Raw genomic sequence first — 15,685 nt, forward strand, 5'->3', positions numbered from 1 at the left:
TAAATAACCAATTTTGTTTTATTTAAAACACACCAAAAATGGGAATATGTTTTGTTAAAACTCATCAAAACTATATTAAAATTTTGACTAGCTCTAGTTTTATTCTGCCTTTCATGTGCATGTGTAAGAGGAGTTCTGCCATGAAGGGGGAAAGTGACCTCTCTCATTTTAAACTAGAATAAAGCTGTTTCAGTAGCCTGTCCATACTTTGTTTGCAGCTAGCACAGGTCAAGAGGTTTGGGCATTAACTTTCGTGCTGCCAAAAATGCTATTAGAATCGGTCTCCTTAACTGACCTAAAGTTAACAGAGCTCATGGCAAGTCAGGCTGACACCAGGAGGCTTGTAGCAATGTTCACTCCTTATTGAGATTGTTATAATAGATTACTATCAACATGAAGGATCAGCTCTTGTTCCCTTTGCAATCTATAGGAGTTTGCATTGACTTCAATATAAGCACAATCAGGTCCAAGTCCTTTTAGAAGCAATCTGGACTTCATTATAACAACAACAACAACATCCTAATAATGTTTAATGTCTTATTGAAAAAAACCCAGAGGCCATTGGGCACCTACCCAAAAATACAAAAAATAGCAATATTGTAAGACTAGGTCATATGTCATATTGAACTGCCAGAACAGGAACTGAGCAAAAACCAAAGTGCGCAACCATTCCCTTGCACAGCCACATCACAAGCCACAATGAATACAAAACCCCTATTAACCGGGGGAGGAGGGACCTTCAGCCTGATCTCCAGTTTTGTTCCTAGGTAAGGGATAAAGAGCTTATCAGAAAAATAGAGCATTTTACAGCTTTAATTTTACATGTATCCATATCCTCAGAGAAAGAGAAGCTGCTTCAGTCACACTGCAAACAAAATTCACTCTGGTTACAGAAAAAGGGAAATACAGGCAATAACTAAGGCACTGATTCTACATGAACACTTGCACATGCTTAACTTTGACCCAGTGAAATCAATGGGACTATTCATGTGCTTAAATTAAACATGTGCATAAAGTGCAACTGTCTTAAGAATAAAAACAATGTTTTCAAATGTCTTTACATATATGAGATTTGGTACATCTGTGACTCCATAACACTCATATCTGAATTTTGGAAAGTAAAGCAAGCTTAGGAAGTCAATGTTATTAACTACACTGCACCAGACACGGAGGTGCACAGATTCATCAAGCACTAATATTCCCACTAAAATTGCAGATATATTCCAGATATATCTAACAAGGGAAGGGCTTGGCTGTATACTCAACAGCCTTTCTTCTTAATTATGGAGATGGAAGCAGGAACAGGAAATTTGCTTGTAATTGGAATTCAAGGCTTTTAAATCATTTTAATGCAATGGATTCATTTTGATTATTCAATCAAGCCAGCAAATCAGCCCCTGAAAATTGAACAAAAAATTATTCTTACTGGGCATATTCTAGCAATCATTGAATGAATCTGTTTGGTGCTGCCACTGTTGTCTGTGAGCCTCTCTTTGAAGAAGAAGTACACTTTGGCATCATTAGGGTCTGTGCCATCTGGGATGAGATGAGCATCCACAAAAATAGGCTCTGAAAAGAGACAGATACACAGCAAACAATGTGTCAATATAAGCAACTCTTGACAACTACTGATCTGCCCGGGTACCTCCACAGAAAGCATCTGCTGCTACTGCCCGGTGTGCTAGGACTTGGCTCTACTCATGTGTAAAGTTAAGCACTAGTGTCAGTGTTTTCAGGACAGGGATCTGGGATGGTTTCTGTAGACTCAAGTTGATACTAGAGCAGATCTGTCTCCGTTTTCAAAAAAGCAGGTCTGATGCAGAACCAGCAGTGTTAGTTTACTACAGAGATTGAAAGCCTTGCAGGAGAAGGATCCGTGAGCAAACTAGAGAAGACTCTTTGAGGAAAAAAATGTAAGAAGAGAAACAATGATCTGAAAACCTGTTAGGAAGAAAATGAACAGATTACTTTTCAAACCTATTAAATCAGAGGGTAAAGGTTGCTGTAGGGCTACTGAAACCCAAAGCAAGGGAGACTTTGAGGATGTGTGAATGCTTGGGGAGTGAAGTTTCCTCAAAGGTATTCCTATTAGAAAATGGTGAACATATTGAAAGAAATATGCCATCCAGTCTGAATGAGCACAGAGATAAAGGACTGCAGCGAGCTAGTGTCAAATTGTTTGTGTATCATAATATCACTGCAGACTACTTTTAAGTAGTCGCAGGTATCGGTGTTGCAGCCTGCAGCACACTTGCTTTCCTTTGGCAATTTTCTTGGCTAAAATCTAATGAATAGCATTGGATGACCTATATTTTCCAGTCTGGAGGTCACTTACTTCCTATTATTCATGCCATTTGATTGGTTGATATCCAATACAAACCACTTTTGACTTTTTGGTGACCTCTGATGGAAAGGTCACATTTTCAATTTTGAATATTTTCTACTCCTCAGTCCATTATCAATTAATATGTCACATTTCATGATGCTAGCTCAGGATGAATATGGGAATACATTGTGTGTGTCAGTCACCTTTTCCAAGCAACTGCATTATGCAGGTTTTCTAGCAATGAAGCGTTTTCTTTGCAGTCCATTTTCTAAGATACTTTGAGGAGAGTAGGCAAGCTTAAGAGAATGAAGACAACTAAAGGCAAATTTTAGAAAACAGATAGAGTTTCCCTCTTTTGACATATTCCATTTATTCTGTTACAAAAAGTGCAAGTCAGTATCATAACACGTGATATCACATTAATTATGAATAAAAAGAATAGACGTGTTAGGATTTGCCCAGTAAAATTGCATGAGGTAGAAAAACCAGACTGGTTCCCATCAATGTACCTCAGCAGGCTTGGCAGCTATAAATGCAAATCTTCAAATCAGAATGATGAAATCCACCACTGTGCAGAGTGCCAGCACAAACCTATTGCATATGATTAAATTTAACCCAGTGAAATCAATGGGACTATTTATGTGCTTAAAATTAAGCATGGGCATAAAGTGTAGCTGTTTTAAGAATAAAATAAAGCATTGTGTATAAGACATGGGTGGGATCCTGGCCCCACTGAAGTCAGTGGGGGGTTTCCCATTGATTTCAATGGAGCCAGGATTTCACCCCTTGTATCTCACCCTTGCACATAGAATCGAATCATAGAATATTTGGGTTGGAAGAGACCTCAGGAGGTCATCTAGTCCAATTCCCCGCTCAAAGCTGGACCAACACCAACTCAATCACCCCAGCCAGGGCTTTGTCAAGCTGGACCTTAAAAACTTCTAAGTCACAGAGGTGACTTTTCCTCATTTTGCCATTTTATGACAATCACATAGTTAATAAGTTATTTAAATTTACTACAGTTGATAATTAAATGTCAATAATATGAATCAAATTTTCCAATGTCAGATGATCTCAAATTATTAGGGGTTAAGAAACTTCTCTGGGAGGCAGATTATCCCACATCTGTCTATAACAGGCCCTTTCATCTGTAGTAGCTAGTTTTAGCCACTTCAGGGACAGCGTACTGGAGTAGGTGAACCATGGGTCTCATCCAGTATGGCAATTCCCATGTCATATAGAATTCCTATTCATCATACAGCGTGCATTGTCTGTGGCATGTTTTTATTCCTATTTCTTGCCCACAGTTTCCCTTAGTAGATTAATTTTAGAATGGGAAATAAAGAACTCTTTTGTTGAAAACAACCTTTCTCTTAGTCACATATCAAAAGCTTTAATGAAGCAATCGTCTTACCACTTAGCCACTTAGAATTGTGTTGGTCAGTTCTCACTGCGTTCCGTTTGGTTAAACTGCGAAAAATAGCTGCATCGGTCCCCATGAAATCTATGTACATTCCTGAAAACAGCTCTTCATCTGTAGAAAGTAGAAAAGGAAAAGGGAAAAAAACCCATGAATGTGTCTATATTGGATTTTTGGGAAATCCATTTCTAGTGACCTATTTTTGTTTCAGACAGTGCCAATTCTTTATTTGCATAGCAATCACTACACAGAAGTATCGGTCGGGTGAGAGTGGAGTTTCCTCTGAATCATGGAGCAATCATCTAGCCTAAGGAGAAAGCCTCAGATGTTGCTAAGAACCTTAGGGAACTTCATAATTAAAAATAGCAGCTAACCACATGTGTAGTGAACCTTCCATTTGAAATACAGCTTAGTGACTGAATTTACATTGCTAAACACCAATGCACAGACAAGGTAATAGTATTAAAAGGAATCAAATTCAGTTTTTTAAAAAAGTACTTGAAAAAGCTTCTGTGTTATGGAAGTAGCCAAAAATACTGGGCCAGTATTTGCAAGTGTAAATTGGCATAGCTCCAACTGAAGTCAATGGAGTTGCTGCTGTTTTGAAGGCTGACTTTGGACTCAAGCATGATTCTGCATTGCAGAAACTGGATAAGGATGCTATGAACCTGGCTCAGTGTAATGGGAAGCAACAAATATCCACATTATATACTAGATTCAGAGTAAATTTCAATGTGGTGTGAAGGAAATTAGACATGCAACTTTTGTTTACTTTAATAGGATTAGGCACCTAAATTCCCTGCGCAGGATTCTGAAAATTCAGCCCATATGTCTATCTGTATTTCCACTGGCTAATGGCAAGGCAACCCCAGAGTACAACGCAGTAGCTAAAATAATTTTTAACTTTCATGCTGGGAGCAGTGGCTGAACGAACTCCCAGACAGCTAGGTCCTTTGATGTTTTCACCCAAATGCCTGGGCTGCCATGAGTGTGTGTGGTCAAGCTGGCAGGAGCCACAAATACTGAAGCAGTTGAGGCTTTCTTTAATGTTTTGTTTGTTCTGCAGTAAGAAATACCAGTTCACCTTTGAGAGATGAAAACTCTGGAGGGTTTGTTTTTTTTCCCATTGCTTGAACCAGATCCCTACTGATTAGGCAGTAGGTAGTGCAGGCATTGTGTCACCTACATGTCTTTCCCTTAGCTGGGGTTCAATGTATTAGGGAATCCATTGCGCAGGGGTAGCAACAAGTAGAGTAGAGAGGAATTTACACAATGTGGTTTGTTCCACTATTTATATCTATATATAGTGCTGTCAGATCAATAGCGGCTTATTATGAATCTTTCTACGTCAACGTGATTGCCCCCAGAACCACCTGGTGTCTTATTCCTGTTGCTAAATAGATTGGCTGCAATGGATCATGCCTATGGCTCTCACAGAGCTCTCATGTTCATTCCTGGAAAAAAAACAGAAAGGCTGGAATGGGGCTATGGAATTCTTAATCCTATTGCATACCAGCTTTATTAGTTATGTCTTAAGCATTCCTAGAGCCTACTAGTCTAATCAGGTATCAAATGATATCTGTCAGCTCCACTTCCTTTTGGTTTAATGCTTAAATTCCGCACAACAGTTTGTCTTTGCAGGGTAACCATTTCACACTGTTTCTCTTTGTTACTGGGGGAATTACTGAATTGATGTATGTCTGCTCTTGTAAATACCTAGGAGCATTGGTTGCGGAAAGAAAGGGGGCGTGCATGTTAATTATGCCTTGCCTACCCAAAGATACATTTTTCATAGCTTTGCTTCTAAAGCGTTCTTGTAGACTGGTGAATTTCTCCTACCTTCTAATTTGTTTGTCATGTGGTGTTTTCCTCTATGTTCACTTTTCACTTTTCCTGTTGTATTTCAAGCTTGTGTTCTGTGTTGCATAGGTGGAAGGCAATGCCAGAAATCAACAAGAAACAGGGACCACACGATAAAACATTTATGTTATTACACTTTACTCGTTCCAGCGGCATTGCTCAGTGCAAGAAGAGGGAGGAAAGAAGGTCTTGTGATTAAGGCACTTATCTAGGCCTCAGGAGCTCTGGGTTCAATTCCCAGCTCTGTTTTTGGCTTCCTAGTTACTCAGGCTCTCTACTCCTCCCTTAGTAGTAGTATAGTTCTCCAATTGGTTGAATCTTTTAAAAAAGAAGAAACTTTTTTAAAGTGTGAGCACTGTGCATTGTGGAACCCAAATAATTCAAAGTTCAGGGAGAAATACTGCTTTGCAGATTAACTAGATATCGGGGGCCTGCTCAGTCACGTAACTGGGAGATTAAAGCAAATAAAGTAACTTCTACTAAAATGAAGAAAACTCCCATGTGTCCAGAGGAGACAAGCATTTGTCCTACTGTGTGTACAGTATCTTAGAAAAGAAGACTTTAATGGACATGCATAAACCTCAGGATGAAAAAAAAAGAAAGTCTCTATTCTTTGATGGCAGTAACTCATTTAAGAATGTGAAAATCATAACTGGTGTTTATGAGTGGACTAGGCTATAACTGACTTTACATGCTGAACACAGATCATTGATGAGGTAAGATGGAATGCAGCCAATCATTTAAAGAGGCAGAGTATCATGCTAGAGAAGTGACACTTTCCCTTCTTCCATGCAGACTGGAATCCCCTTCTGCTTGCATCTCTGCTCACTACCATGCCAGGCGGCCTTGGAACTTTCTATTTTTGCAGGTAAGATGCAGAGATAATTCTGTTCAGTTCCTTGTCTTTGATAGAGTTTTGAGGAGAGAACCAAGGACCTGTCCCTGGAGCCCTACTCTTTCAGGTGAATGCCTGGCACTTCAACTGTGATACCTCTCATTGACTTCAATGGGAGCTGAATGGCTAAGACACCACATGGTACTACCGTGAAAACCCAGGGCTAAATGTCTTGCTATATTGTGTGCACTTGCTATGAAACTCAACATACTGTACACAGAGGTCAACAGAATTCTTCCCTTTGTTTAAGAAAATCCTAAATAAGTTTGAGAAATCTGTGCAAGTCCTGCTCTTTCCCTTGGCTAAAAACACACTATGTTTGGGCTGCTAATTTAGGCTATGTCTACCCTAGGTGTGAATAGCAGTGCACACCAAAGTGCTGTCCTGTAACTCCCCCATGTGGATTCTGCAGGCACCAACTCAAAGATTCCCAATTCACATTTATGTAGTCCTACGTTAATACTAACTAGCAACCTATTAGTTCACACCCATAGCTCCACACAGGGGAGTTTCAACATAGCACTTTGGTGTGTGTTGTTATTCACACCCCTGCAGTCAAAACTGCGGGTCGGCACAGATGGGCCCTCAGAGATCAGGGATTAGATACAAATTCAACATACGAGGCTTTGGAATAAGTAGTCTCTGAACACGCTGCAAATCTAAACGGCAAAGGGTATGTCTACACTGCACATTCAAGAGCACATGTGGCTCAAGGGGTTGTAGCATTGTCTGTGCTGCAGGCAGCTGCTGCTCCAGCCTGGCTGCTAGCATAGTCCTCAGAATGTACTGCAGGCTGTGAATAGGCAGAGGGCAAACAAAACAACCAATTGAGCATGCTTAATGAATTCAGGGCAACGGTTAAATTAATCATCTAAGCCCTGCCATTCCAAAGTAAATTCTTTTCATTCCTTGCTGTGAAAGCCCAGTGAGGAGTTCATTATGGACTGACTAACCCAGAGTTATGGCTAACGCATATCTTGCTGCAATCTGGGAGATCTGAGGGTCTGATTACCCCTTTCCCTGTGCCTGCTGTGATCTTTTTCACCAATGCAAAGCCAGTGCAAGTGAGGATAAAATGCTGCTAAATCAAAGTGATAGGGCCTGATTCTCCTTTTGCATTAAGGCCATATTACATTTCCATCCACTTGAAGGCTCTTTATACTGCCACCAGAGTGTAAAATGGTCTTAGTGTAAACCAGAATTAGGCCTGTAGTGTTTTACACCCACTTTGCACAGGCGCAAGGCAAAGGGAAAATCTGGCCCTTAATGTGCTGGCATTTTTTTCAGCCCACAGACCATTGGAAATCAGGCATGTTGAAGTGAGGATATGTTGATTTCTCCAAGTGGAATTTGTGAGCTCTCCTTTCATTCTCTTTCAAGGTGAAATTCACCCCTGTGCAAAAGACTACACCAGGCCTATGCCCCACTTAAATCTCAACAAAGAGCTTAGGTGGGACTGAAGTGGGGCACAGGCATTGTGCTGGCCCTGTGTGCCAAGGTTTCACTCTCACTGAACACTCTGCCAGACAACCTACAGTGAGATGTCAAGGGAACCAGCTGTCACACTCTCTGCCCTTTCATATGGAAGTGAATTGCTAAATTTATAGTCAATGATACAGTAGGCGTGAAGGGGTAAGTAAAAAAAGCCAGCTGCAGAGTGAAGAGCCTGGCAGTAGCTGGTGGCCTCAATAGCAGAGACAACAAATATGAAATGCAGAATAACTCGAAAGACTCCAGCAGGCTTTGCTTCCCTAACTACATGACAATGAGAAGCAAGAACTGGCTATGATGAATGAAGTCAAAAAGTTTTTAAATATAAAAAACTGGTTAAGATATTTAAAAGCTGAAGCTAACCCTGGGAAAATGTGAAAGATGAAAAGGGGACAATCTCTTGCTCTCTATTCCTCCCTCCCTTGTTGCTGCTTCCTTCTGCATTTCCTTCACACATCCATGCTGAGCTCCAGGCAGGCCTTCAGGAGATGCCTGACAAGCAGTATGAACACAATGATTTCCTTTTCGCAGGGTGTGCCCTGTGCTCCATTTGTTTATGACACCCTATCATTTCACACTCTGCTCAGTATTAATGATTTAAGCCTCCAGGATCCTTGGTTATTTTACTTACTGATCATAACAGATACTGTGTTCACATTAGGGTTGAAAGAACAGCGCCCCTTCCCCGATTCACACTTGGAGTCGATCATGAAGACTTGCTCCTGCAATATAGACATGCATGTCACTGCTGATATTTAGAAACCTTAGAAATGAAAATAAGGTCAGAGAGGCCTTTTTTTCCTTTGTTGTTCTCCACAATAAGAATAGTCAGCACTGGTGTGGATTTTTGCTTTACTACTTACAATAAAACTGTCTCATGCTGAGTTTTCATTATCTTCTCACTTGTACCCAATTATTTTCACTGTAATTACAAATGCAATTCACTCTCAAATGTAGGAAGTATCCTCCGAGTTTAGCTGAGCTGCTCTGTCTGTGGTCCACCTAGCTTATATGTTGGCAATAACATCTGCAGACATTTTTTCTATAGTCTTGAAATTACCTATGAATTACCTGATGAATTCATTGTGGTATTTATATCAGGGGCCTAGCATAAAGCACTTGCAATAAACTACTCTAGTAATAATACACGAGAATGCAAGCCTCTCTTTTCAACTGTCAGCTTGTCATATTCTAAATCAAAAGGGCCTAGATTTTTATGGGTATTCAGATGTTGCTGTGCTCAGTGTCGCAACGCCTAACTGATTTAGAAGTCTAAATCTCATTTTCAAATGGGATTTAGGCATTTAGGAATCTAAATGCCATCAACAGTCAATGGCATTTAGACTTCTACGTGACTAAATCTCTTTTGAAAATGACATGTAGGCTCCTAAATCAGTTAGGCATTGCAACACTGAGTGCAATGACACCTAAACAGCTTTAAAAATCTGGGCCTTTCTCCTTACCTCGCTTCCAAAATAATTCCTAAAGCACACTCATTTTCTTCAGAGCATTGTCTCTTGGATTACACTCATTGCTCAGACACTATGGTGGTAGGTGCCTTACAGATAACAAAAGCAAGTGTAGGACTAGCTCTCTTACTGCTGTTAGAAGACAGCAATCTTGTTTAGATGGTATAGGTCATGCACAACACTACAATTCAAAAATGGGTGAGGTGTTTAGGTTAAGAAGAAGCAATCTGGACCTTTACCTGTTCCTTGAACAGAAGCCATCTTTGATTAACTGGCTTTCCCACCCCATCTTGGTGTCCCTCTTAATTTACTGAGTCCAGCCAGTACCAGAAAAAGAATTGCAAGGATAAGAAAGGATTTTAGGCTATTTCTGTCTCAACCAGGAACAGGTAATTCACAAGTATTCACAAGAAAGCCAATCAGAATGAAGTTTTTGTGATGTTGTTGCCAATCCACAAGAAACTGGAATGAGTTATGTGATGCTGGCAGACCAGGTGCCAGCTCATGCCAAGGCCCCCAGGTCTCAGCTGAACACTGACAAAGACAGAGCTGGAACCAGTCTGGCTCACCTGTGTGCGAGTACGGTTAAATATGTATTAGAGTTATAAAAATGTACCTTGGTGTTCAAACTTTAACGCAGGCAGCAATTTACAAGCATTCTGTAATCTCACTTATACCATCTGTATCCCATGTTATAAGGTAACATTCAAGTGTTTTCTCTGCAGGGGCATGAGCAGGAATTTAAATGTGACCACTTTTGGAGGGGCACATTAAACACACACACTTGAAAGGTTCATGTCACACCCCCGCCCCCACGACCATCCAGATTTCTCGGGATGCCTCTCGCGGGAACATGCAACACCAAGGAGGCAGTGGCTCCTACAGCCTGGGGAGGGAGGAAGCAGCACAGCAGTTGCCCAATGAAAGAAGGCCCATAGACACCAGACAAACCATTGTGGAACATCAGAGGAGAAAAGACTTTGTTGATTGCTCCCCCACTGCTAGGAAGAGGAGACATGCAACTGAATTCCTCCCAGTGGCTGAATTTGCAACTCAAAGAGAAGTGGTAAAGGGATAAAAAGCCCTAAGGAGGAAAAATTGCATTTTTTATGCTGCTTGAACTCTGAGGGGCAAGGATTATTAAGCATACACAAAAGATCCCCAGTGCTTTGCCTGGGTTAGCCATAGAAGCGTCTATTGCCCTCTGAAACTTAAGATGGGAACTCATTTGTGTGTGTATGTGTTTACCTGCTTTAACCTTGTAAATAACTTTTTATTTCATTTTCCTAGTTAATAAATCTTTAGATAGTTTATTATAGGATGGGTTACCAGTGTTGTCTTTGGTGTGATATCTAAGGTGCAATTGACCCAGGATAAGTGACTGGTCCTTTGGGACTGGGAGTAACCAGAATATTGCTGTGATCTTTGGTGTAAGGGACTGTCTATCCCAAAGGTAAGCTTATCTGAGTGGCAAGATAGATCAGAGTACCCAAGGGGTCTATCTGTGACTCCATGTTCAAGCTAAGATAGTGCTTGATGAGTTCACACTTGATAATATGTTGGCAAAATCTAAGTATAGAACTCACATGCAATATGAGGTTGATACCCTGCTTCTTAACAGTCTGCCCTGAGGTTGGTACTCACACTCTGGAGCCACTGTAAGACAGCTTGACAAGAGCACCAACTCATTACTTACTCCTTCCCTAATAAGACCAAGCATGATGGAACCTAGATGCCACACAGGCCACTAAACAACCATCTGAGGGTATTAAATTTGGTCTCTACTAACTTGAGACAGATTTTTAAATGTTCACTAAAAGCTGCAAGTTCCCAAATTCCATTACTTACTTATCTATCTATCTATCTATCTAATCTAATGCTGTGGAATCTTATCTATGTATCCCATCACTATAGTCATTAGACAGATCTTCTAAACAAAGTGTCGAACCTAACTATAAGTCTATGTTCTCTGTTTTCTTAATGAATATGTAGTTTGATACTAATGTATATTACTATTTTATACTTATTGTACACTATTCCAAAATGCCGAACTGTTGCACTGGCAATTTGCCAGGAGCCCCAAGACCACGTATATTTTGCAAATGTGTTAAGTTATTTTTTCTTAGACCATCATAAATCCACACAGCCATAACATTTGCTTCTACTTGCACCCACTCTGATATTAGAATAACACGTGGTTAAGTTCACAGTAATCACATTCTGCAAATGATTAGCCTTTTCCTCACCTGTTCTTGCAGGGAGAGTTTAACACAAGTCTACATTTTATGATGGCAAGAGTAGCATTCAGCTCTGCAAAGAACATTTTCCTTTGGCCAGTGTATCAAGGCACAGAATGAGAAAGGGAAGCAAAGAATGTTTTCATAAACTGCGTCAGGGAAATACAATTTAACCAGAGATGGCCAAATCCTGCCTCCCTAGTGAGGGCTCTCTAGCTGGGAACACGATGCCCTTTTATTGCAATCATGTATTAACCAAAACCTGAGACCTGGCTCCCATGAGTGCCAGTCTATGGTGCTGTCATGCTGGGTGGTGTTTTATGGTTTCCAGGGAGTGTTTGCAGCAGAAATAGATATGCCTGTTTAAAATAGCAATTTTACACCTGCAAAAACAACCATTTGTTTGTGGAAAACAGTGACAAATTCAATGTGAAATCATGGTTTTTGCAAAAGCAAAGGAAACACAACTTCTCAATAGTCCCATCAGCACGACATAATTTTTCACTCAGCTCTCCTAATTACGCATTTGCAATAGGTACAGAAGGAAATACTTGAATTTAAATCTGTACTCTTTAAAGTGCTTTGCTATTGTTGGCCTGTGAAGTACCAGCAATGAGAGTGCAATGCCTAGTCAAGTGTCTGACAGACTCCAGACGTCTGAGACAGCAGTTTATTTAATCAATTGTTCCTAGGCATGTAGCTACAGAGACAAGCTAAGTGAAGCCAACTCTACTCTCCAAGACGTGTCTTTATTTTTAACTTCAGAATTTTAACATCTTGCATCATCTTGAAGCCTCGTGTTATTTAAAGTGAAATCACTTTTCTGACAACAAAGAAATCAGATTCAATATTTCTGTAGTGCATGGTATAACTGCTACATACGTTTTAAAAGATATCATATTGATTATTCTACAGATGGGATCACTTTCAATTTTAAAATTTCCTGATTAAATTAAATTAGAATTAATGTCACCAGGATGGAACGACTGACAGTTCCTAATTAGTTGAGAGGAGAAGAGTAGATTTCTATGGTAGAGAGATCCATTCATTCCAGAGATTCATTCCAGGGGTTCTGTGCTGTTGAACCCAGGCTCCTAAGCCCCAATGGCAGACCGTTTTCTAGAAGTGGAAGTACAGCGATTCAGTCTGCACAGTCTACTTGGGGGCCTGGAGCCAGCCAATGCTCCCCCAGATTACTGGGGACCATTTCATGGAAGGATGGGGCAAGGCCTGCCAGGAGAGGCACTGATCTGTAGCCCCTCCAAGCAGTTTGTGTTTGAGGGTTGAGAATTTCGAACCCAGTCCTCTCCCTTTGAAATCAGTGGCCAAACCCACATGGACTTCTACAGAAGCAGAAGCAGACATTTACAGCTGCCTTCCCGTGGCAGAACTCAACGCTAGCACTGCCTGCCCTTCCCCTGCAGCACAGCTGTTTCTCCATGTGCATGAAAACATACCGCTGCTTTCTGTGCCTGTAAGAGTCAGTCTGACCCAAACTCTACCACAGTGCCAGGACTCAGATGAGAACTTTCCTTTTTCCTTTCCCGACTCCATGTATTGCTTACAACATTTGAACAGAAACAAACATTTCATTTTCAAATCATGAAGTCTGGAAAATGCATTTATGAAACTCCTGGGCTTTTACATGTTTAACCAATACAATCAAATTGAAAGCAGGCAAACTAACTCAGGTAACGTACTAAGAGGCTGCTCTTTACAAGAAGCACTTTGGCTAGCTATTATTCCATGACAGTGCAGTATGCGGGAAGGAGAAAATGGTTTATGATTTAAAATGTAGGAGGACAAGTAGTACTTAGCACAAATTATGCTGCCTGGAAGGGAAAACAAAAAACAAAAAACAGGTGTGTGGAGGGGAATCTTTTTTAAATGGTAGATGGGTGGTAAACTTTACAGGACAATTAGACTTGTCACAAGAAGACTTCAGAAAGTTACTGTGATACTTAACCATTTAATTCTTGAATTCTCTGTTACCATATGTAAACTAAGTTGCTTCTGTGGTTCTTAGGAATTAAATCAGGATACCTCAATTGGAGCCATCATGGAAATAAGCAGATTTACACCAGCTGAGGATCTCACCCTGATATGTTAATCGATGACCAACCTTGCAGCATCTATTCAGGCACAACTTTTCTTGTCAATGAGGTTTCAGTGGGAGCTCTACCCGAATAGAGATTGCAGGTTCAGGATTGTAGGTCCCCATCCTGCAAACACTTACCCTGGTGAGTATGTGGCCCACAGGAGTAGTCCTATTGAACTTAACAATACTACTCCCATGGATAAATGCCTTGCAGGATGGGGAATAAGTGAGGGACCTTACTGAGTTTTCTTCTACTGCTATTTATTTCCAAAGATTTCTCCCAGTTTTGGATGACAAATTAGTAATGAATGAACCAGTTCAGATAAAATGAGAACTAGCCAAACCTTACCCCAAAGTCTGAAGTGAGCTTTTCCTGAGGCTAATACTATCAAACCATTTTCTACTTTCATGCATGTCATGCTCTCTGGTAGCAGCTGGGACTGGAAACAGAAGTGTCAGAAAACCAGGAGAATGGCTGTTCTTGTGCTATTTGTAGCCTGACTGGACAAAGTAACCTCATGAGATCTCCAAGCCCAGTTTCGAAACTCATCCTTGTTGGATAAGTGTATTTGTCCAGCACTAAAAGTATCCACCACAGAGAGCATGGGAACAATGAATGAAAACACTTACCTCAGACCTGCGCCCTCTGTTGAGGTATGTGCATACTGGGCTGAATGCTCCACTCCCACAGACGTACAAATGGGTGCGATTGAAGGTCTGTATCACGCGTACATAATTTCCACAGCCATGCTGTAGGGAAAGAAAAAGACTTAATAAATATGCATGCAGACAAAATGTATTGAATGTTGGGAAACACAAAGGAATAGGAACAGCTGATAATTTTAATGCTGTCCTTGTCAACTTCTTTATTACAATACTTTCTGTTGCAATTAGTCTCATTATTTTGGATAAACTCCCTTGCTCCCTTTTTTATTCCTTGGATAGAGCCAAATCCATGACCCCTGTCCAAAAGCTTCAGTCAACAGCCTTTGTGCAAGTGTTGGGGGCTGGAGCAGGGACTCTTGTTCTCATCTGAAAAGCTATGGCTACTTCACTTCTCGTCCACGGGGAGTTTTGGCCAGCAGGGCTACATAGCCGTAAACCTACAAGCCATGCCTGTGCCCTTTCTTCCAGCCTGTTCTGTTCTCCGGATTGCCATGGATGGGCCAGCATGGAGTATGCAGAAACCAAGGACTCTGGAGAGGCTGAGGGAACTGGGGATGTTTAGTCTACGGAAGAGAAGAATGAGGGGGGATTTGATAACTGCTTTCAACTACCTGAAAGGGGGTTCCAAAGAGGATGGCTCTAGACTGTTCTCAGTGGTAGCAGATGACAGAACAAGAAGTAATGGTCTCAAGTTGCAGTGGGGGAGATTTAGGATGGATATTAGGAAAAACTTTTTCACTAGGAGGGTGGTGAAACACTGGAATGCGTTACCTAGGGAGGTGGTGGAATCTCCTTCCTTAAAAGTTTTTAAGGTCAGGCTTGACAAAGCCCTGGCTGGATGATTTAATTGGGGATCAGTTCTGCTTTGAGCAAGGGGTTGGATTAGATGACCTCCTGAGGTCCCTTCCAACCCTGATATTTTATGATTCTATGATTCTCCATGTTCAGCTTCTCTATAGCCCACTCTTTTTGCTCAGAGAACCACAGCATATCAGGGCCATCCACAAAGGGGTCCTGATCCTCTCCCCACAGGCCAGGAGTAATTCTCATTTACTTCAACAGGAGTTACCCATGCCCTGCAAAGGGAGAATCAAGCTCCTGAGGGAAACCAGGCTTTTGCTCTTAATCTGCAGTGCCCTCAAGGAAGTCTCTGTAAAGAGGTCATGCCTTTTCCCAGTTATTGCTGTTAAAAACCACCATTTCAGAGGTGGAAGCTGTTGGAA

The 15,685-nt window shown here is 41.0% G+C and overlaps 1 protein-coding gene across 2 annotated transcripts in view; it reads right to left on the reverse strand.

Annotated features, from left to right (window-relative positions):
- Positions 1 to 15,685, reverse strand: part of SEMA3C (semaphorin 3C) — a 169,053-nt gene that overhangs the window by 43,810 nt on the left and 109,558 nt on the right. The window contains exons 3-7 of one of the 2 annotated variants that reach the window (XM_077807873.1): positions 14,427 to 14,546; positions 13,956 to 13,965; positions 8,624 to 8,707; positions 3,741 to 3,860; positions 1,427 to 1,569 (exon numbers count right to left, since the gene is read on the reverse strand). In XM_077807873.1, the coding sequence (XP_077663999.1) occupies positions 1,427 to 1,569; positions 3,741 to 3,860; positions 8,624 to 8,707; positions 13,956 to 13,965; positions 14,427 to 14,546 (477 nt within the window). Of the gene's footprint in view, positions 1 to 1,426; positions 1,570 to 3,740; positions 3,861 to 8,623; positions 8,715 to 13,955; positions 13,966 to 14,426; positions 14,547 to 15,685 lie in introns of both variants that reach the window. The other variant, XM_077807872.1, reaches the window with a different exon arrangement.

This window comes from Eretmochelys imbricata, chromosome 1, assembly GCF_965152235.1.
Source record: "Eretmochelys imbricata isolate rEreImb1 chromosome 1, rEreImb1.hap1, whole genome shotgun sequence".
NCBI lineage: Eukaryota > Metazoa > Chordata > Testudines > Cheloniidae > Eretmochelys > Eretmochelys imbricata.